This window comes from Strix aluco, chromosome 1 (genome assembly GCF_031877795.1).
Source record: "Strix aluco isolate bStrAlu1 chromosome 1, bStrAlu1.hap1, whole genome shotgun sequence".
NCBI classification, from domain to species: domain Eukaryota; kingdom Metazoa; phylum Chordata; class Aves; order Strigiformes; family Strigidae; genus Strix; species Strix aluco.
The window spans coordinates 60,171,006-60,193,648 of record NC_133931.1 but is presented as its reverse complement, the minus strand read 5'-3'; the positions used below and the strand labels follow the sequence as shown (position 1 = coordinate 60,193,648).

Genomic DNA, 22,643 nt, shown 5'->3' with positions numbered 1-22,643 from the left:
GGTAGATTCAATGATTAAAATGTCCCTACCCATTTACTAGTGCAAAGTTCCCAAACAATGTTTATGATATTTTTAATATTTACCAATGCTATTTAGGAAAGTTGCAGTGCAGCAGGGCTGGTTTACGATTCTAATCTGCCCAATTGCTAAATGTTGCATAAAGCAGAAGGTGTGGGAAGGAGAGCAAAATTAAGCAGACAGAAAAAGAAAACTGCTATTTTTCTCAGAGTTAGGGAGTGATCTCAAATCAATTCAAACTAAAAGATTTTTAGTTCGTGATCAAGAAGCTGAGAAGCAGGGAATTGTCTGAACTAAGCAAATATATATATATTTTTTTATTACTTAATTTTGTCACATCCATCTTGGCACCACCCATCATAACAGTTGACTATGCCACACTCTTGTTTTAATCCAAAAGAATGCAGCGCCCCTAAGTAAATCATGCTGCCCATGATGAAATGATGTAATTCATAACACGTTATTCAAGAGACTTCTCCTTCAGTTTTGCTTTTCCACATCTTTCTTGTTACGTGAGCAGTGTCACTGCAGATTATACCTGTGGAGTGGGAATAATAACAATTGACTCCAGTCTCATTGTTTTCACTAGATTGCAAAATTCAAAGTGTGCTGTTGTCTGTTACTGTTAAATCCACACAGCTTTTGTGGAGTTGAACAGCTCAGTTTGGGGAACTTTTTTGAAATAACTCTTAATAAATTAATAACATAACTCGTAACCTCTCTTAACATGGAAAATGCTACTGCTACCATACCCTGGTTTCTTGTTCCTTTCATTCCCTTTGACTTTTTGACTGGATTACTATCCAACATACAACTACTTCTGAGACAGCATGGGGCAATCAAAGCCCATTTTTCACTAACTAAGGAACTGACACCTATTTATTAAATATATATATAATCCATTAACAGTGGACTTTATAGACCTAAATATTTTAAGACCATTACTGTCTGCAGGATATGAGTTCTGGCTTATATAAACTAGTGAATTAAGTCTTTGTCCATTCAGTTACTATGGCAACTTTATGGACTTCCCAGTTTTGGCTGGCTTGCAATGAATTGAAGTCAGAAACTGTGGCAGACTCCTGAAAGAAGGGGAATTATGTAGATGAGACTAGCTTTAAAGAAGTGAGATATCCATAGAAACATATTTCAGTAATTTCTTTTGTAAGAACTTATTTTGGGGGCAAATTTAAACAACCTGATTTAGTGAATCATGGCCTCTTTGAGAGCTCATGCATATTCATATGTTTATATGCATTGAAATTATCCTCTCGGCTGCGTAGGAACCAGAGAATGCTCTCAAGCTTGATAAAGGAAAGGAAATGTCTACAAAGAAAGAATGCTGATGGCCAGGTCCAAGGGCAAGAAGTGATGTGAAAAGTATCTACTCATTTCAATGGACTTTGAGTTGCTTTCTTCACTACAAATTTTCATGAGCCATTGTGAAGGGATAAACTTTAAAAGAAGTACCCAAAGTCTTACACATCAATTTCACATAAAATATGCCGATCTCCATGAAGAGGTCTCCTATGTCCTATTCTGAGATTTTCTTAATATATTAATTCCTGGAGGAAACTTCCCCACTCCTCTCTCAAACATAATAATTAATACAGTGAGGGATGGGAAATACAATCCATGTTTGTTTCTCTTCTGTATGAGTCACTAGCTAAATTTAGAGACATATAAAACTTACCAATATATATAGTAATAAAATTTACTAAAACAGTCATGACAGAAATACTTCTGGTCATATTTTGCCAACTAAACACCATAAGTCCCTAATTTTTATAGGTGAGTTTCCAAGGCCAAACTGATTATCATATAGTTGCTTCTATTTAAGAGAATTAATACAGATAATGGTACAAAATTAGTTGTAGAAAGTCAATTTTACCCATAATATACTTTCAAGTTTCATTTAGTTTGGTGTTGGTTGGTTTTGTGTTTGTGTTTGGTTTTTTTAAACTTTATTTTGTTATTTTGTTTCTTTATTCTGAAAAATTATTCAGGAAATTCTTATTTAAAAGAAACACAGAAATACTGGAGCTGTTAGCTCTTCAAACATGCATCATCTGGGAATAAGTTTGCTATTTGCAAAGGCCTCCTGTTTCTTCCTTAGTTCAATTCCCAAGCCTTCTGTCTCCTGATTTTCAACACAGTTCTTCATGGAGGTTTGAAATCTTCTTAGGCTACTACTGCCTTCCATAAACTCTGCTCTTTTCTTGACTGCAAAACTTCTTTTGGTAGTACGTGTTGTTCCACTTCATCATCAAGGTCTGATAACAGTAACTTCTAGAATTTTCTTAATCCATTCTCTTACCTCCTTTGTTTTGGAGAAACTACTTTGACCATGCAATGCACCACGTTAATGTCACAGCCCAACCTTTGGTGGTTTTAATATTCTTTTGAAACAACTGGGAGAGTACTTAATACTTAGCAGAGTGCTCTGCTGCTTTCTACCAGACATGGGGCTCTTGCATTCAGTTTCTGCAACTCCTACAGGTTTCAGTTTGAAAGGACAAAAAACAATTCTAGAGGTATTATTTCTGAATGACTTCAGGTGAGCTAGACTGGATATGTCTATAGTTTTCAGCAAAGTCTGACTTTTAAAGCTGAGGAGAAAATTGAAACATGCAAAGGACCTGACTGCTGGTTTCCACAGCCTTGCTCTATGGCAGTGTGCACAGAACAGGAGGCAATTCATCCTGTGCATGTCTCCTGTGGACTGAAAGGCCCCTGGCCCAGCACACTTGGTGCTACTTTCCAACACAGGTCTGATTCCATGTCTAACTTCTTTCTTTCCTAATCACTGCGTGAAAAGCAAGTCGCATTTTAAACACAAGGTTCTACTTGTCTCTCACTTCTTACTTGCCATTCACCATGATTCCTACCCTGTTAAAGTCATCCTAGTCAGGATTTAACTTTTGGTGTGAACTACTCCTATTTCTGCCTCTCTCCTCCACTTGCTTCTTGGTTTAAGAAGCTTCTTTGAGCGAAAGAAAAAGTAGGTGATAAAGTTGAAGAATGTTGAGTTTGATTGTGCATTTTAACACTCTAGTAATACATAAAGTACTGAGGTTACCTGCTCAGTTGGAGATACAAAAGCTAAGGCTACAAAGTACATAAGCGCTCTTGAAATAGGCAAAATTACCGTCTGAATGACTCACAGGGACTCTGACTCAACAATATAATACAGCACAATTTATTTTTTACAATAGGTTTCTATGAAATAAAATATCAAAAGAAATCTGTACTGAGAGATCTGATTGAGAGATAATACTGAACAGAGAAGCAACAGAGGCTCACACAGATAATGAGGGGATAGTGACACACAAAGATTAAAGAGAGGTAAAAAACTTGGATAAAGATCCAATAAACTTTTATTGCAGATGAGTTACAGTGGTGGGGACAGAACTGACAGGTGAGTAAGTTTATCAGTCTTAGGTGCAAATAGAAAAGCAGTTTTTAAATGAAGAATGAGAAAAAAGTGGGGAGGGACCCTCAGTGCCTCAGCTTCTCAGTGAGAAAGAAGAATGCAATGTAGGCTAGGAAAAGGAAGAATCCTGTTGTAGTAAGGTAAAAACTGGTTGGAAAATGGAAAAAAAAAAAAGAAAAGAAAAGAAAAGTTAAAAAAACCACAGAACAGAAAATATGCAAAAATAACAAAATATTTTTCCAGCATCAAGGAAAACTGGGTGTCTGGCTTGCTTCTATCAAGAGTATTAATCCTGAAGATAACTAATCTTATCAACGAACGATAACAATTAGCTGAAATAATATCAGCTGAATTTTGGGAGTTACTTTAAAGTCTTCAGCCATATTGAGTTGTTAATCCAATTCTCCACTGCTGTCACTGCTTTTTTTTTTTTTTTTTAAAAAAAAAACCCTCTTTTCCCCTCTAAAATAATGAAATACACTTGAAGAATGACCAGAATTTAAGGACCTGAGAAAAAAGTGTTTTAAAAAGGCAGCATTTTACTAGAAGTATATGTGGATGTTCAAGTCACCAAATAATAGTTAGGAACTTTTCAAAGGCTATTTCCTACATAGTTATATACAAAACCCACCAAACAACACAGTATGACCTGAACAATGACTTTTAGAAAGGCAACACAAATTCTAGTGGTGTTCCTGACTTTCTGATTAATGGAGTTTTAGTCAAAAGGGAATTTATAATTAATAAGAATATCCCAAGATTAATTTGATTTGAGGTAAGGACTATGTTGAATGATAATGGAAGTATAAACAGTATTTTCCCCCCTCATTTTGCAGGAAGAGATATGCTACACTTACCAAGTAGCAAGATGAAAAGAGCAAGTGGAATTTTATTTTATGCATAAGCATAAAAGTAATGGTCAAAATTTATGCTCTGTAATATCATAGAAAGAAAAGTTAACCTGAATATGAAGACTGTCAAGACGTAGGCCCCGGATACTATACAATTTATATTTAATATTTTTTTTTACCTGAAACTATTCTCTGATGTTATGTTAGAATATAGGAATATCAGAGGAGTCTAAAGTAACTCCTATCCTTTAAAAATAGCTTTAATGTCAAGAATTTTTGGAGGATGCATTGCTAATAGCTAGAAAAAGCATTTTATTTTTAGGAATTTTTTTTATGACTCTCATAAAATATGATTCCATTAGGAAAAAAAAAGCAAAATTTGCAAATCTGATGGGGTTTGTTGGACTATACTAGGAGTATTTTATTCCACACCTTGAAAAAGAACAGAAAAGAAAATAAATCCTTTTTTAAAATCTTTGATGTGAAATTGATTATACAACACCCTTTATTTGGCCTGGATGACCTAATGCTCTGTTCCTATCCTGTTCTGAGTACCTCAGTGCCTGAAAAGTGCTTACAAACTTTAATGGAATCAAATAAGAACTGCACTGGATTAATATATCTTTGATACATGAGATGGATATAAAAAGGATATTAGCCTTTAACATAATTGATAGAATGAGTGAAGAAAGAGGATAAGATATGTTCTTGGAAGCGGAGCAGAACAGTGAAATATTAAAAAAAAAGAATAAGGGAGAGACAAGCCTCTGCTCATTGACACCTAAGCAGAACTGAAACTGAGCATACTCCATTGCAGGAGATAATAGAAGATTCATCAGCTGAGAACTCTAAGAGAATAAAAAGGGAAGAAACAATATTATATATTTTAGCAAGTTTGTCAATTAATTTTTTTCCATCTCTACTCCTCATTATTCTGAAAACTACAAATACTGTTCAGCTTGTTGTGTCTATCAAAAAGCAGGCAAATTCTACCCTTTCCTGTCTGATATTGCAACCTTCCTGAATGAGGTACATTCAGCATTTTTCCAACTGACTTCCACTGTGGTGGTGCACAGAGTGCATGTATGTATGCAAGTGACAGTGTCTGTTCATGAATTTAAATTGTATCTTTAAACTGTATTATGTATCAGTGGAAATTTTCTAGCTTATAATGAAAACTCTTCATACTATTGAAAGTAATTTTTCCCTGCTTTATTTACCTTAATGTGTTTTATTAATAAACAGCACAAAGTGAGTTAATGAAAATAAAAAAAATATCTTTTCTTTTTTTTTTTTTTTTTTTTTTCCCCCTTATGTGAAGGTATGCATTCTTTAACTGCTTCTAAGGGATGGTTTTTATGATTATTTATTTACTTTACAAATGAGTCCTGGTAAGTTTCCTCAAATATAAGCAGTTGAATCTGATTTCAGTCCAGTTTCCCATTGACACAGACTGGATGATTTCATTTCTGATTTACCTCATTTTATGTGGAAAATTGACTCTAAAGCCAAAACCACCAGTTTAACAATAGTCAAATTATATAAAAAAGCATCTGCTTAACTGAAATGTTGAAGCTTCTTTTTATCCTTAGGCATTTCACTTTTGGAGGAATTAAACCTCCTCAAAAGCCATGGAAAACGTGAATTCGTTGCACTATTAGTTTTAGTGTATGTAAAGAATAATTATGAATAAAAGCAAAAAAAAGGAACCTGAATCCTAAAGAGTTTTTAAGCATTTCATGAAGTGCCTTCCTGAAAATAATTTGGCAAACAGATTCAAGTGTGAATCACAGAATGTGGTCCATTACATCGTTATGCTGACAAGTGGTTCTTCAGTACCGAGTGGTATCCTGCAGAGTCGAAAATGTTCCAGTAGGATTTGCCCAGTGAATCAAACATCTTGTAATTGGATTTGCTACTTCTTTACATTAAAAAGGAAATGCCAGAAGGCAAGAATTTTTGGTTTTACTGTGTACATGTGTTAGTCTTTTTAATCAGCAAAATATTTATGCTAAAAGACATAAGTTTAGTCATAATTTTCTATAGTGCAAACTATCTTAAAAATAAATAATAGTCATAGTTAAGGAAAGCTACAATTAAAACTAAACATTTATTTATTTTAGTGTAGAGAGTGGAGTGTACCAGAACTACTGGAATAACTGAAATTTTTAGCATCTCAACATCTGTTTACTAAATTGATTTTTTCATCAGAATAAAATTGCTAAAGCTGTTGAATGACTGCAGAAAATGAACATAATTTTTCATCAAGTTAAGTCCTAAGGTAAGCATTTCAATTTTTCTTTAGCTAGTAAGCATCTGGACTAAAGTAGAATGTATCTATATGGCAGAATAGTCTGTGAAAAAGAACTAAATATAATCATTGATTTACCAGAGTATAGACAAGACATGAAGTCCTACTTTGTTTTTGCTTCCTTTTTCTTCCTTACAAGAAAGTGAAGTAGGAATATCTGTGTCTCTTGTCTATGAAACTATTCACCAAATAGCTTCTATTCTTCATTTAATAAGATGTGGAAAAGCTATGCTTCCAAAAGAAGAGAAGATGCCACACAAAGCAGGGAGAAATCCTAAAGGTCTAATTACTCAGAGACTTTTTAGATGGGGTGCGTCATCTTTACCAGGCTGTTTCTAAAGGAGCTCAAAGGAATTGCAATGAGAAGACTTGGGTCTCCTTCTGCCTTGGGCATGACTGATGTGTTTGAGGCTGCACTTCCAGCTCTGTGTAATATGATTTATAACAGTGAGTGAAATAATGATTTCATGTTTCCAAAATTTTCCATAGAGTCACAGCAGTGGCAGTGATCATCTAAAGGTAGTCAAATATAGGAATGCTGAACCACACCTAGAAATATTGAGGTGGTCCCAGATATGTATATCTCCAGCAAACTGCAGATCAGCAATCAATTGCTCAATTCTAAGAATACTGGTGGAACAGGGTTGAAAAAGGCAAGAGACTGGTTATCTCATCTTGTATGCTCACATCCATTAGGAAATAGGTATTGTGCAGCCAGTTTTATATGACAAAGTTCAAACAGAATAGAATAGCAGCAGTAGTCACTGGGTTATTTCAGAAAAAGGCTATTTCTCGATGCTGGTTTAATCACATCTTTTGGTGATTAATATAACTCCACTAAGGGAATGAGAACAACCAAAGATACTGTGGTGTGAGGTTGTAAAACATAGAATATATCACCCCACCCTCAATACTATCTCCTTTGGTTTGTGGGCTGAACAGGGAAGAGCTCTACCACTTGTTTTCTTCAGTCACTGCAGGAAATCTCATCCTCCACCTTTCATGCCTTTCCCTTCTTTTAAAACAAATGTCCTACCTTTCCCCACAGTTCCTATAGTTTTTTAATGGGAGAAATAAATATCACAGTTTGATACTCTAAAAGATGTTTTGAATCTCGAGTATGGACACACTTCTGGCTACGGCTTGTCATACTTTGAAGACGCAGAGTTTTATCATCTGAAAAGGCATCTGGGCTTTTTCTACAGTGCCACAGATATTTTAGTAAAATACTGGAGTCAGATAATATTTGTTAAGATAATCAATAAACCATTATAAAACAGTAGGAATGACAGAATTTCTAATCAGTGAGCTCTACACTGATTAAAATCCACAGACTTAAAGGCACTAATCAACTAATAAATTAATTCTTCTAAGCCCATTTTTTGCCATGTATAACTGACAGATAATTACTCTGGCAATTCCATATAATAGTTTGAAGGCCTTCCCTAATGGTACAATAACATATTTACAAAATGAAGAAAATAATGTACCAATTAGAATGAAGTGAAATTTATATTACATTCATAAAATCTAAGTAATTGCTCTCCATGTAAGTGAAGTACTGTGTGACTAGTTGAAACACATGCAGCCGTACGGTGTTAATATGCACTACCAGTCAATATAATTCGGACAAATGTCACATCAAGGTGTATCTTAAAGAAGACACTTCTCAAGGTTAAGTAGTAGCTTTTAAACTAGCTAGTCATGCAACAGACCAACAAGACTATTATTGATATAACTCTAATTAATTGACTGAAGACATTGTTACATTTTAGATGTTAGTTCTGATAGCCACAGTATAAATAATTTCAGTATACTTCTCAGATGTAGCAGTCCAAATTATTTTTAAAAAAAAAGTGTGAAAGAGCAGATAGTCAAAAAAAGACTAAATGAAAATATTTAGATTCAATACAAATAATAGCTAAAACTAAAAAAATATTAAATGCTAAACTAATCATAAAGAAATCAGGCAGATAAACATAAGCTGAGAGGCATTATAGAAAATGAGACCTGAGCTGCCACAGAACTATTATCAAATTTACCCACTCACAAAAATGAATAAATGAATCAGTCAATCAATCAATCAATCAATCCATCACACTGCATTTTTTTGTGGCATACAACAACTGTGATATTCAGGCAAAAATGAAGTTCAAATAGCAAAATAAATTCTTGTAAATTTTAGTCCTTTCTTCCCACTGTTGCTTTTTATGAACTCAGTTAAACATTACTGTCACAATAGTGACTTCTCCTCTGCTAATCTGCTGTGGTAGTTATCAGTTGAACCAGAGGGCAAATCCAGCATAGTTGGAGCTAAATATGCCATATTTATTCCTTAGGGGTTTAGTATTCCTTTTACTAGTGTATCCAAATAAAATAGTTAAAATACCTGAAGAATGGAAAACTTACATTAAAAAAATATTGTCACTGATTGAAAAAGATCAAATCACAGCTAAAAATCAATAAAAATGGTAATAAGGAATTTCTAACACACCAAACCTGTAAAAAATATTATCTGCCTCTATGTGAAATTCAACAATGATAAGAAACAGCAAGAATAGAATTAAGTCCACTATTTTGCACAGTCTGGAAGATTTTATCATTTAAAGATTTAAAAAACCCCAAACAAACCAAAACCCACAAAACATATACCTTTATTAAACTAGTTGGTATATATATGATTAATTCTTTGGGAATTCTAGAAGTAACATACCCTAGGTGTCTACATTATTGTGTGAAATCTAAACTGGTCAATGAAAGTGAGTCCATATACAGTCTTCTCTGTAAGGAAAATAGAGCAGCAGCACTATAATACACTAGGATTATCAGTAATCAGTCATATAAAATGCAGCTAGGTCAAATAACCAGTAAAAATAGTACAAATGAACAAATGTATAGTTGAAACTATGAAGGCTTCTATCCATTCAAGCTTTTTCTAACACAGTAATCTGTAGGTGTTAGTTACAAATACCCTTTCTTCTTTATCTTATTAAGTGAAAATTAAAGATAGCAACATACAAGGGAGACAAATTTCACTATAATCATAATAACACTAATGCACAAACCAGAACTTGCTACTGAAACAACATCATGCTAGGCCTCTCATTGAGATAAGAAATATGTTTCCAAAACTGCATATTAATGAATTAGATTGGCTTACATGAATTTTTCCACTTTATTGCTGTTGTTTGCTTGATGTTATTAAAACAAGCAAAGACAACACCAAATTCCACAAAAGCAATGTCTTTCAGTCTGGCATTTTTGGTTCTGCTTAGTACTTTCAAGGACAGAGAGATTTGTTTTTCTCAGGAGTCACTGTTCCAAATTCCTGCTGTAAAGTAGGATCAAGCACATACATGAGGTGGTCCTAATGGTCTCTAGTTAAGGAGTATCTACTATGTCATTTATTACCATGTTTCAGTTTTTTGTTACCTCCTAAATAAAAGACTTTACTTATATCAAATGATGACTTTTTTTTTTTTTTACAAAATTAAGCTGTTTTTTCCTTATTCTTCAGCTAACAGAACTGGAACAGAATTTATCCTCATCTTCACTGTAACCTGTTGTTTGGGTTTTTTTCAGTGCTTTTGAAGGCTATTGTTTTGTCCACCCACAGTCTTTTTTTTTTTTCCACCAACAAATATATAACTTCACTGTATCTCAGGGGCTGTATTTTTTGAATCTTTTATTCTTCCTATTGTTATTCTTGCAATGCTAGGCAATAGCAGGTATTATTTTGTAATGTAATGACACAATGTCATAATTTAAAATAAATTACTATTATTAAAACAAAGGGAATTCACAACCAAGTCAGACTACCAGCAAACCTAAAACTAACATCTGGTTTCAAGCGGTGACAGGATGTCACTTGGTGATGGTTCTAGAACAAACCTATCAAAGAAATCTACAAGTTTGTGCTGAGAAGGCAATCTGTTCCAAGTCTACAGAAAACTTGTGATTTTCGTTGGATATAAAAGGAAGATACTGGTTTAAAAGCTGTAGCTTGCTTATTACAACTACAATTGATGTTCTCATTACTCTGTTCTAAGTATCAGTCTTTATTGTTGCAATCAAATGCAAGTGAGAGAGTGGAGATGGACTTCCTGAAGAATAGGACAGGAGCAGAACAATGGTCTCCACTTCTCTCATTCCCTTGGCAAAATATTAGTGATAGCTCATTTGCTCATCTCTGAAAATATATTTGTCTTTTTTTTCAATGACAGAATATTCTATTAAAAATTTATCTATTTGTGCATGTTACTATAGCACCTGAAAGCTCTGTGCTTTTACTAATCCTTCCTTCTGCTCTATATTATGATTATAACACAGAGTACAAGGTCATTTAATTTACAAAACCTTATCAATTGAGTGTCAAACAAGAGACAACTGATGGATAAGGAAAGACAGAGGAGTACAAGGGAATAATGACACAATACTAGTCGCTGTGATAGGGAGCAGTCCCAACATAGAATCTCCTGTGATCACTTTTTTTCCTTTAAGTAGATAACACTGAAACTTAGGTTTTTTAAGGAAAGACTAGAAATAGAGGAGGGAGTAAGAAATTAGTTTCTGGATATTTTACAAGAGCTACTTCTGAGAGTGAGTTACAGTGTGTGGAACAGAAAGAAGGTGATTGTTTCACAAGGGAACAATTGGATTTATAAAGAATGGCAACATGTACTGGCCAGAGGCTGCAGGCAGTGTCTTAATGCCAAATGAGTAGGAAGATGTTGGAAGTAAATATGCTTTGAAAGGTCCTGAAAGTTAAAGGCAAATTGAGTATGTCTGATATAGCAGAGAAGAGAAAAACAGAAATACATATAACTCTCAATTCCATTACATAGCTTTATGGGTTTTTTACAATAATTTGACTACTATCTGTATTTTCAAGTTAAAGTCTTTTTATACACATAACAATGTGCAACATGTCAAAATTTAAAAATGTTTATTCCTGCCCAATTTGTCCGAGATGTGATGCTTGAATCCATGTATCATAGACTATTAACATGAATTAGTAAAAAGGAGACACTGAAACAGATCAGAATATTAGTTATGCGCTTAAGCTGTTCATTGGTGATGGCTAACTGCTGAGTGCATTGCTAAAAGCTGGCCAAGAGTAGACCAGTGTAGCCATATTCTGTATTCTTGATGCGTTGATGTGTATACATGGTGTCTGTCAGATGAGTTTGATAATGAGTGTTTGTTTGGCATTCACTCTGCATGACATACTGCCCCACAAGCCTGAAATACTTTGCTGAACAAGGTGGATGCTGTTAGAACAAGTGGTCAAAACACAATGGGTAGCCAGAAGCATTTGATATAGCCTAGACTGAACACCTGTCTCCTCATTTAAATAGTGATTGAAATTAATTTCTTTATGATTCCTCAGAAAGGGCTCTTTGACTATTCAGCTTTCATTGTTTCAGTTGTCTGTCCTTTGGTATGTACTGCAATAGAATGAATGTTCATTTTCAAGATTAGTTTCTGTGCAAATTACCACTTAGCATTAAATACACCTGTTGTACAGAGAGAGTCTCTAAGGCCTTTAGGCCTTTTAAAACTGACTCAAGCTTTGAGACCCAAATTGAGCTTTGTTGGCCTTGTCTTCCATGTCACAAATATTATTCTTGCAGCTTTAAAAAATAAGTAATTTTCCACAGAAAGCTGAAACAAGAGTACACAAGTCACATTCCTTCCATTCAAGTTTCATCTTGCATTGTTACATTTTTACAGTTGAAAAACAGAAGATGTTAAGAAATTGGAATGTGCACCTCAATGCCCACAATTCTATATGCCTTACTGTTAGAACTCCTTTATTTTTTTCTCAGTAAATATGCATATGCAGATTACATTTTAACGGAATAATCTTCAATGTCATGTAAAATTGCTGAAAAGAAAGAGTTGTCCATATGACATGAAAAGAAAGAAAGAGTTGTCCATATGACATGTCTGTTATTTTAAGCAATTATGGCATTTCCCTTTGTATAAGGATGGGTATTTATAATATTATTATTTAAATCATTATCTTAAAATACATAAATTCATATTTTATCCTGGACAGGTAAAAGGCTCATGGATTTTTCAGGCCTAAAGTAAATGCAGCCAAATATTTTTTCCATTGTGTTGTGCAACCTGACTGGCATGTGATAAATTCATAAATCACACTACTCCTGCAGAGAAAATGTTATTCTTCAAGCCTTGAAAAGAACAGCTAATGCCATTGCCAAGTTTTAAGGTTTTAAGATTTGAAATGTGTGTGATAGGGATTTTGAAAATTTTCCTTCTTGCCTCTTAGAAGATGGCCATTCTTAACTGAGCATTGCACTTTATTTAAAATTCAGAGTTTCATTTATTGTACCAAAAATCACTGAGAAGTCAATAATAGCATATAGTTTATGCAAAGCCTTCATTTTCTGAAAGAATACTTTGTGCCAGTGAAACTAGCTGCAGAAACCTACAGCTTTCAAGATGCATTTCCCTTTGTTTAACTGAAGACAAGAATGTCAGAGGTGGTAAAATCAGTTAAGACAATTCCTATTGACCAGAAAGGAGAAAGTTGCACATTTTTCTGCTTCTTGATGGCACCCTACCACCTTCAGCATTTTTGCAGGCATTTTGCTGAGTTGAGAAAGAGGGAAAGAAGAGGTTAAAAAAATATCTGCACTGCTCTTTTTCAGCTGTCAGTCATCAAGGCCACTAAGGCTAGACATTCACCCTTCAGGCAGTTCTGTGACTGCAGCTCAAAATGAGCCCTGTCTAAGCAGAAACATACAATTATTCCAATCAAATTATTCCTAGGCTACACAATACAATTACCCAGCTTAATTTGGAAGATGAATTAATTGAAGGATGATTTTCCTTTTTTGCATAGAAAGTCCCTGTGTAGGATATTCATAAAGGAAAGTTGAACACTTGACTTTCATGCCAGAGTCTCTAAGAGAATCTCTATTTTAATCAGAAAGAGAATTTGTTTCAGCTCTTTCCTTTTAGGGAGAGGAGGAGGTTTTAACACTGGAAATCAGTTCTTATATTAGCACAGAATCAATATGTAAAAGTGTAAAGACAAAAGTGATGCTTTGTCAAAGTTTTTTCTTCTTTTCTCTTCTTCCACAGATGAAAATTGATTGAAAGAAGGGTTCAGCATGAATTGTTTTTCATTGTTATCTCTCATGCTGATGCTGGTTCAACTTTGCCCTTGTTCTCCAAGCATGCAGAACTGCAGCACTCAAAACACAGATCAGTCTTTCACAGCAGTTCGAAGAGTGAAACGTGGCTGGGTGTGGGAGCCACTTTTTGCAACTGAGGAACAAACTTCAGTGGTGCCTGTGTATGTTGGACAGGTATGATAAGTAATTATTCAAGGACGGTACAAGGTTAGATCTAATGTGCTGATTAGCAGCTTACTACCTTGACTTGGAAGACCAAGCATCTCCAGTGACCTAGTAATATCAAGAAAGGTAGAAAGAGGAGCTCAGGGAGCTGTAATTAGGCAGCACAACATCTCTCCTTTCTTGTGACCTGACTTAAGGTCAGAGAACTCCAAAAGCTGGAGGTCATGGCAGTACCAAGGACCTTCCTTCACTTAGGTCTGCTGTCAAGGAAACTTCACATTTACTCTGTTACTAAAACTAGTTCTATACACAGAAGACAAAGGTATCAAGCTGAATACTTCCTTTCTGTCTTCTGAATGAAAGTGAAGGACTCATTTATTAACATCTGGCAATTTGCTTGTGCTATTTTTGGCACTGCATCAAGGCAGCCATACTGAGTGCAGTGTAGTTTACAAACAGTGTTTAGCATGATTTTCTATTACACTAAGTAGCAGCTGATTTACCCCTCATTAATTTTTAATGAAGCAGATTAATACTAAATCCTTTTACCACTGAGAAACTACAGGAATCTGCATGGTTCGTTAGATTAACGTAGGTTTAGCACAACGAGAAATTATTTTTCACCCTCCTTTAAAAATGTGCTTTAAGATAATTGTCTTAATGAGGCTTTATCTGCCTTTTTCTCCATTATTATTATTATTATTATTATTATTATTTGTATGCTAGAAGTAATTATAATCTGGAGATCTAGTTTTCTTTTCTTTAAGGCACTTTCTAGATGAATGAACCAAAATAAGTTTAACTGCTAATTAACTAGCACTAAAATTTAATTGGGCCCAAAGGGTGAAGTGCTCAAAATTCATTAATTACTTTTTCACAGCCCCTTCGAAGTAACTACTATGGAAGTGTGATGTTTCACTTCTGAAAGAGCAAGTGTAGACATACTCATTTTTAATTATTATTACTTTTCCCATAGCTGGAAAACAGTTCCCTGAAAAGAAATTTCATACATGTCACGTATTTTCATACAGCTTTAGAAAAATGTCATAATCTTGCCTTTCTGTTTCTCACAGGTAAACTAGGGAAATTTTTATTGAATATTGTGGTTAATTTATTGCATTCTAAACATTGTCTAATCAGACATATTTACTTGTTTGTTTTTATAGAGTAGAATATGATCTGCTTTCAGTAAATGAAGTGATAGTCTATGATCAACTCATGAATTCTTAGTAAATAAAGCCCTGAAGGAAACTGCATCAATAAAAATAAAAAGGTAGACAGTCTCTTTTTAAGTCACTATTCCATATCAACTTCTTGCAGTCAGATTCAGAGCTCAATCTTCAAATTTTATTTGATGTAGACTCATAAAACCTTTTTCATTATCATGTTTAAGAAAAACAAATGTGTCCATCAGCACTGCAATGGCAGATGTATGAGGGCAAGTACATAAATTCTTGTTCCCAGTTCTCATTTACAACAGAAAGACAATTTATTCTTTTGTGTCTAGCTTAATAATACAGGTAAACTGAGAGCCTTCAGTATGCTTTCTCAGCAAATATCATTTGTAAGAGACCTCTCATTTAACATGGTCAAGGTCATGAAAATTTTTTGGGGATAAATGATTCTGAGTGAAGTGGTTCAACACAGGTTAAGTCTAAACAGCCATTCAGAGGCATGCTTCCAGTCTCTAAGGCTTTGATGCATTCTGTGATCACATCTGAACCCCATCTTAGGTTAAAGATCTAGATATTCATCACCTTTCCCATGCCCTGGGGTTCATGACAAAGAAACAAAGATTTATGGATCAAAAAGGATCTGTGGTGCCCCTTAACCAGATGCCAAATTTGAATGGTGTTAAAATGAGTTCAACCAGTCCACTCATAAAGGGGTGAATCCACTCCATGTTTTGCAGACTACTTCTGTTGAAAACATTTGACTTTAAGTTGTTCATATTTTAAATGGTTCTGAACTACCTAACCTTGAAAATTCTCTCTTTTGTAGTGGCAAGGGGAATTAACTCTATAATTTAGGGCTTAAATACCCTGACAAAACTCAGTGCAGGAACTCAAAACTGTTCTATCTCAGAGCAGTGTCCCAGTCACATTCTGAATAAACTATCCATTTGATGCATGCACACAATTATGCATTATGAAGATCTTCAAAAGGCACGGACAAAGTTAAAATTTTTTTTGCAACTTCAGAAGCTATTACAAAATATGTTGAGTAAATCCAACAGCGGAATATGCCCTTTACACCCCGTAGTTACTTTCCCACTCTGTAGCCTCATATCTTACACCGAGCTGTAAGGTTAACAAGCATGAAGCAAAATGATGAGATCAATAATCATAAAAACAGGTAGACATTATTTGCATTTAAAACCTGCTGCTTTGTAGAAGAAACAGGCTGAATAAAAGTTGGGGGTTTTTTATATTGGACTTTTCAATGATTATCCAGGCTCTTAGAGATTTTGACACCTTTTGTTCTAAACCCAAAATAAATAAAGAAAAAAATAGAGAATTAATGATACGCTAGAAATTGTTGTTCCCATAAAATTCAGCTGTGGATGCTTGACATGTTAAAAAATTAAGTTATTGCTATTAAAAAAGTACTGTTACATATTGTTAACATTAACAGAACTATTTTGTTGTCATGAACAAATACAGCTGGACCACAATGGTCTCCAGGGATCAGCTTCATCAGAGGAATCATCATCATAAAGTTCATTAGAGACATAAGGGACAACAGACAATGCAGATCATCATGGAAGGAAATGGAAAATGTCTATCAATTTATTTCAGAATAAATAATACAGGCTTATACCACAGAATGGCTTTTCTTCTCTTTAACATTTCAACAGAAATAGAACACCACTGTCTCTCATATTTACACTTAATATTGCTGAGTACAAAAACAAATAATTACAAAGTACACTTTTCATTTGTAATTTGTAATAAAAAAATTAGATAAAGTTTAATGACCTTTGTATTGTTTTCAGAAGTTTATGGGAGCTGATAAAACAATGAACTAAAATAGGTACTTACATTCATTCCCTTCACTTCAAAGTGGCTGAAACATCTTTTTTCAGGTTTACCATGCATTTATATGTCTGTTCTACCATTACTTTAAAACTGAGCCACAACTGGCTGAAAATGTGACAGTACCCTCTTTTAAATATTAGTATCCAAGAAGGCTTGCTAGTGACAGGGTTCACTGTTGAATGAAAACAAACAAATCCTAAATGAATATTCCAAAACTTTATTCTTCCAAAAATGTGGTTTATTTTTGTGTTTTGTACTTGCAGCTGAAATCAGATTTAGACAAGCAGGATGGCAACCTAAAATATCTTTTGACTGGAGAGGGAGCTGGAAACATTTTTGTCATTGATGAAAATAATGGCAAAATTTACGTGACAGAAAAGCTGGATCGAGAAAAAAAACCCTTCTACACCCTAAGAGCACAAGCAATTAACAGGAGCACCCAGCTTCCTGTTGAACCTGAATCAGAATTTATTATCAAGGTTCGAGATGTCAATGATCATGAACCACAGTTCTTGGATGGACCTTATATGGCCACTGTTCCAGAGATGTCACCTGAAGGTATGACATGCTATGAACCAAAGTCTTTATTTCCTGATTTTTTTCTAGATAGCTGTGTTGATATGAAATCTTAATAGCATATTTTATAGACCGCCCTTCAGAGTGGAGAAAGTAAACTATTTTACAAGCTTGGAAATTTGCAAAGGTGTAAGATTAAACTGAAGGCTGTGCACAACTCTAGTTAACATACTTGATTTTAAATATTTAGGTACCTACATGTATCCAAGTCCTTTTACAGAATCCAGATACATGCTTGAATTGACTAGAGAATTGTCTTTCCCATCGGTGATTCAGCACTGAAATTGTTACTTGTTTAAAAATATAACGTCACTGTTTGAAATAGGTAGAGTATTATAGCCAGTTGATACTGCAAAAGAGAGTTGGGGCTGACAGTTTTCACTACTTTTTCAATCAGTATAGTACCATAATCTCTAGAAAGTTGTTCATTGTATGATTATTGTTACAACCTGTCAGCTCTTCAGGCTTCTACCAATCTGAAAGAAAAGTAGCATGCATGTAAACTTTAAAGTCCTCTGACCTCAGTTGTCGCTTTTAAAGGACATAAATATAAGCTTGGTTGAACTGAAAGGTACTCAACACCATCCTTCAGTCTACTCTGATTCTGCTCAATAATAAAACAATATGTCATTATTATACTCTGCATAGTATAAATCATAATGTATTGTAACTGGAAGAGAATCACATTCACATCACAGGCACTCACGATTTCCCCCTCAAAGACAGGGGTAGTTTCCTTCCTATAAATAATGGGTTCAGAACAAGAGTGGTATGAAGCTGATGTGGGGCTGATGTGATGACCACCCTCACACCATGTATGGTGTTGTTTTGCTGATTAAGGATACCAATTAAACTCAGACACCAGAGTGAAAAGAGTAGGCGTATTTTACTGGTGATAACCAAGTAATGTAACAGAGTAATACAGAAAACATGCAGTAAGAAAAAAGCAGAACAGTGCACTTAAAGCAACAAATGGGAAAATACAGGGTAATGCATCAAATCATTACTACACAAGAGAGAGAGAATAGTGATTAAGAGAAATACATCACCACTTGCATATATTATCATCATCATCCAGATCCGCAGATGCTGGGGAGCCCCGGTTACAGCGAGGATTTGGAGAGCCTGTCCCGGCAAGTGGGAAATCCTACGCGATGCGTCCACCCATAGGTGAGGCATCCAAAGTCGCTGCAAATGGACCCAGCCTTATATACCAGAGATCGACAAGCCAGAATAACTGGCACCTTTGTTTTGAGCGGAAAATATCTGGTTTCATTCTCCTGTTGGATTCCACCCAAAGCCTGGCCAGGGCTCGGTGGGGGAAACCAAGGGAGTTTCTAACAAGGCCAAATACTTGGGTTCTCAGCCTTGTACAAGGCTACAAAAGGAAAGTTGGATACATTCTCTCCTCACTACTGATTATATTTTGTCTAAGCTGCATCTTTCACTAGCGAGTTTACATATTTCATTAATGACTACATGCTAAGTTAGCACCTTTGGCTTGGGGCCTGTTGTTCAGGCTTCAGTATTTCAATGCTTTAGCACTTTTTACACCAGCATAAGTGGGTTGTTATAACTTAGTACAATACCTACTAGCACAATGGTTATCAGTTATAAAATATACAGGATTCATCTATAGGTCAACTCTGGCTTGGGCCTGTTGTCCAAGCCTTAGCACTTCAGATGCCTATCTATTTACACTGCCAAGACTCTTTCCTATCAGTCAGCTTATCTTCTTTTGGTTTAGATGGTGTGCAGTGAAGGACCACCTTCTGATTTCCTGAGCACATGAATTGTAGTTTTCCTGTCAAGAGGAAAAACTTAATCCCTGCACTTCTTCTTTCCCACCCCCACATGATCAAACAGACCTGTACCAGGATCTGTCATGTGTCTGGAAACTTAATAAAACACATATAAAGCTAAGTCAACATCTGACAGATATTGGTGTATAGATACAAATAAGTGTACATACACATATGCATACATAATATGTATATACATACACTTAAAACACTTTAAAAAATCCAAAGTGTGAATGCAGCTGACATAAGCATGTTATAGATGCTGCTATCTCTAAATAACTTTCTTAAAAATCAATTGAAAACTGGATTCTTTAAACTTTACAGAAAGAATCCCCATAATCTTTTATATTTGTACCCCTATCTCTTTCAGTTATTTCTATTACAAATAATATTGAAAAGAAATAAAACTATTGTGCTACTTAAAACTGTATGAATTAATGAGGTCATTAACATAATAGCATCAGTGATCATAAAAGGTAATAAAAACTATGTTTCATTCAGCATTACCAGTTCAACTTTTAGGGCAGATTCAGTGAATCTTTCACAGGGAGCTGTAAACTTTTATTTTCTTCTGCCAGCCGGGATAACTGTTGCAAGAAAAGCATATTCATGCCTAAGGTTTAATCAAAAGTGGGGTTAGTATCCTAATTTCTGCCAGGAAGCAGTATCTCACTATCACTATCAGCAATAGCTACAAAAGACATCCATTTAATCAATTTATTTCCTAGTCACCCTGCTTATATCACCTTCTACCAGGGAAATCACTTTTGGGTCTACGATTGTTTCTTCACTGCCACTTTCTTCCGTGCACACAGACATTTATCTCAAGACTTCTGCATCTGAGCTCTTGGTCAAATAACTTTTTCTAATATAATCAGTTGCTTGTTCTGAGGGTGATTCTGGTCTTTGCATCTTGCTCATTCACTGAAGTTTGGAGACAGCAAGACAGGTGCCTTGTCAAGGACCTTTGTATTTTTTTTAATGTGCTTGCAGTAATACTGGGCATAGTTCATTGACTAGGGTATTTTTATCTGGGATTATACAGCTTTAGGACTTCAACTTTTTCTTTTTTCTTTTTCTTTTTCCTGTGGTAAAACATTGCTTATGAGGCACTTCGTCTCCTATAAAAATGGTTTTAAAATAGCTGCTAATTTTGTGTGGCTTGATTTAGACCTGTAACTATTCACAGAAGTATATCAAGAATTGACTTAAGTATTCCTTCTATTTCATCTTCCTGTCCTAATGATGAGCTCCTGTTTTAATGATGGCTATATGGAAAAAAAAAATTAAAGTTAAGTAGGGTGGTACTTATGGCCAAAACCAACAGCAGTTGACAGATGAGAAGTTTCAATATGTATTGACTTGAGTTGTCTATAAACTGATAACCCTAAAAATTAAAGGCTCTGCAGCCTTTATGCAATCTCCTGTGTCATCTAGTATATATTTAAATTCCTAAAATACCATATCACTTCAGCATAAGATTAAAGTGCAAAAAATATTATTTATTTTGCGATATTCCTGCAAGATTATATATATTAAAAAAACCCCATTCCAGTAAATTGTAGAAATATAAGAAATAAAAAAAAAAAAAAAACAGAAAAATCAGAAGAAACACCACCTCCCATTTGTCAGAATAGATGAAAAATAAGATCCCTGTGTGCCTTCTCTTTCAGACACAGGCTACCTGAAATAGTAAACTTACAGATTTGAAATCATCCAGTGTATGATGTGTGAATCTAAGTCAGTCTTATGGGTCTTGAAATATTTTCTACACTGCTTCTTCTGTTTGACTTCTCTAGCACTAATACCATAGTTATTTCAGAGATTATTCTTTCACCTACTTCTTCCATGTAGACACTGCTACACTACTGCCATACTAATGTCTATGTGTGCCATATAGAATGTAAGTGGAGTGGTATATAATAGTATATACCTTAACAGTGGTTAGCTCCAGTGAAACAGCTGAGCCACACCATGAGGACTCCTCTGGGCTCACTTACACTGCTTCTCAAAGGGTAGGGACTACACTTCTGAGGTGAAACCTCTGTCAGTGTACATTCTAAAGCATTAATCCTTACAAGGAAATTTCTAACCTCCCAGTAGGTAGAAACAGTAACCAATTAAAGTTTGCAGCATCGATAACTTAATAGTTCATTAAAATGAAAATGTAAAATAGAACATCCTCTTGTATAGTGAAGGGTGCAGATGGTTTAAATGATACAGTGCAATAGAAAGACTTGGCCTTTGCTCTGTTTCAGAGCTCTCTAGCAGCAGTTCAGCTCACTGATGCTAACCTGGGATCTCCTAGTAATTTCCTTACAGAAAACACGCTATGGAAGAATGGTTAATACTCGGGAAAGAAGTCCACTGTTAGGGAACATTTTGTCTGGAACTAAGAAAGCAAGGAGAGAATAATTCACAACCAGCCACTTGCCTCAGAGAACCACAGAAAAACAGAAAATAGGCACAGATAATTTTGCCTAAAGTTAGGCACAAATGTCAATATGTATATACACTAATCTGCCAATAAATATGAATACTTTTTACTTCTTTCTTAGCTCTCTTTCATCTTTAGTACTAAATTTTATTAGGATTTTAAATGCAAGTGTCACAGCAAATGAAAAGTGTGTCACCTTTCATAGGACTGTCTTTTGAGAGTATAGGACTATGGTTTTCCCTCAGGCATTTGGTACAATTTTACATTAAGTGTCTTCCATATTGCTGTTGGACTCATACAAATGTAGTATATCTGATGGAATGGCTAAGAGTCAGATGCAATAACATATCAGTACTTAACGTTTTTATAGATTTCAAGCTCTAGTTAGAAAAATGAGTAACTATTTGCCATATGAGAGCCCTATAATTTACCTAATGGGCTGCAATATATAAGTGGCACTACTATGTTTTGCCAAGAAGGGTAAAACCAAAGCTGTAGGAATACAAAGTAAAAATCTTATACAGCAATCAGCAAAATATTTGCCTTAAATAAAGTTAATAAAAAGAAAAAAATGTATAAGCGTGTTTACTATCCAGTTTAAGGCATTACTATGTACCCAAAACACATATTTGGGGCTAAACTTTATATCAACATCACACAGACTCCAATATTCAAAAATGCTTGCTTCAAAGCCCACAGACATATTCAGTTAATTTGTCTCTGCCATGATATCCGTTTTCACATTGATGTTGTGAAACTGTATCATGGTTGCACTGTCAATTATATCATGTCATGGCTGGACTATCAAGCGGTGGAGTTTTGGGGGTTTTTTAAATTGTTTGTTGG

At 34.8% G+C, this 22,643-nt stretch overlaps 1 protein-coding gene across 1 annotated transcript in view; it reads left to right on the top strand.

Annotated features, from left to right (window-relative positions):
• The window catches only part of LOC141922797 (cadherin-19-like), a 125,362-nt gene that overhangs the window by 64,119 nt on the left and 38,600 nt on the right, over positions 1-22,643 (top strand). The window contains exons 3-4 of the mRNA XM_074822732.1: positions 13,727-13,953; positions 17,246-17,540. Coding sequence (XP_074678833.1) covers positions 13,756-13,953; positions 17,246-17,540 — 493 coding nt within the window. The 5' untranslated portion in view covers positions 13,727-13,755. The remainder of the gene's footprint in view (positions 1-13,726; positions 13,954-17,245; positions 17,541-22,643) is intronic.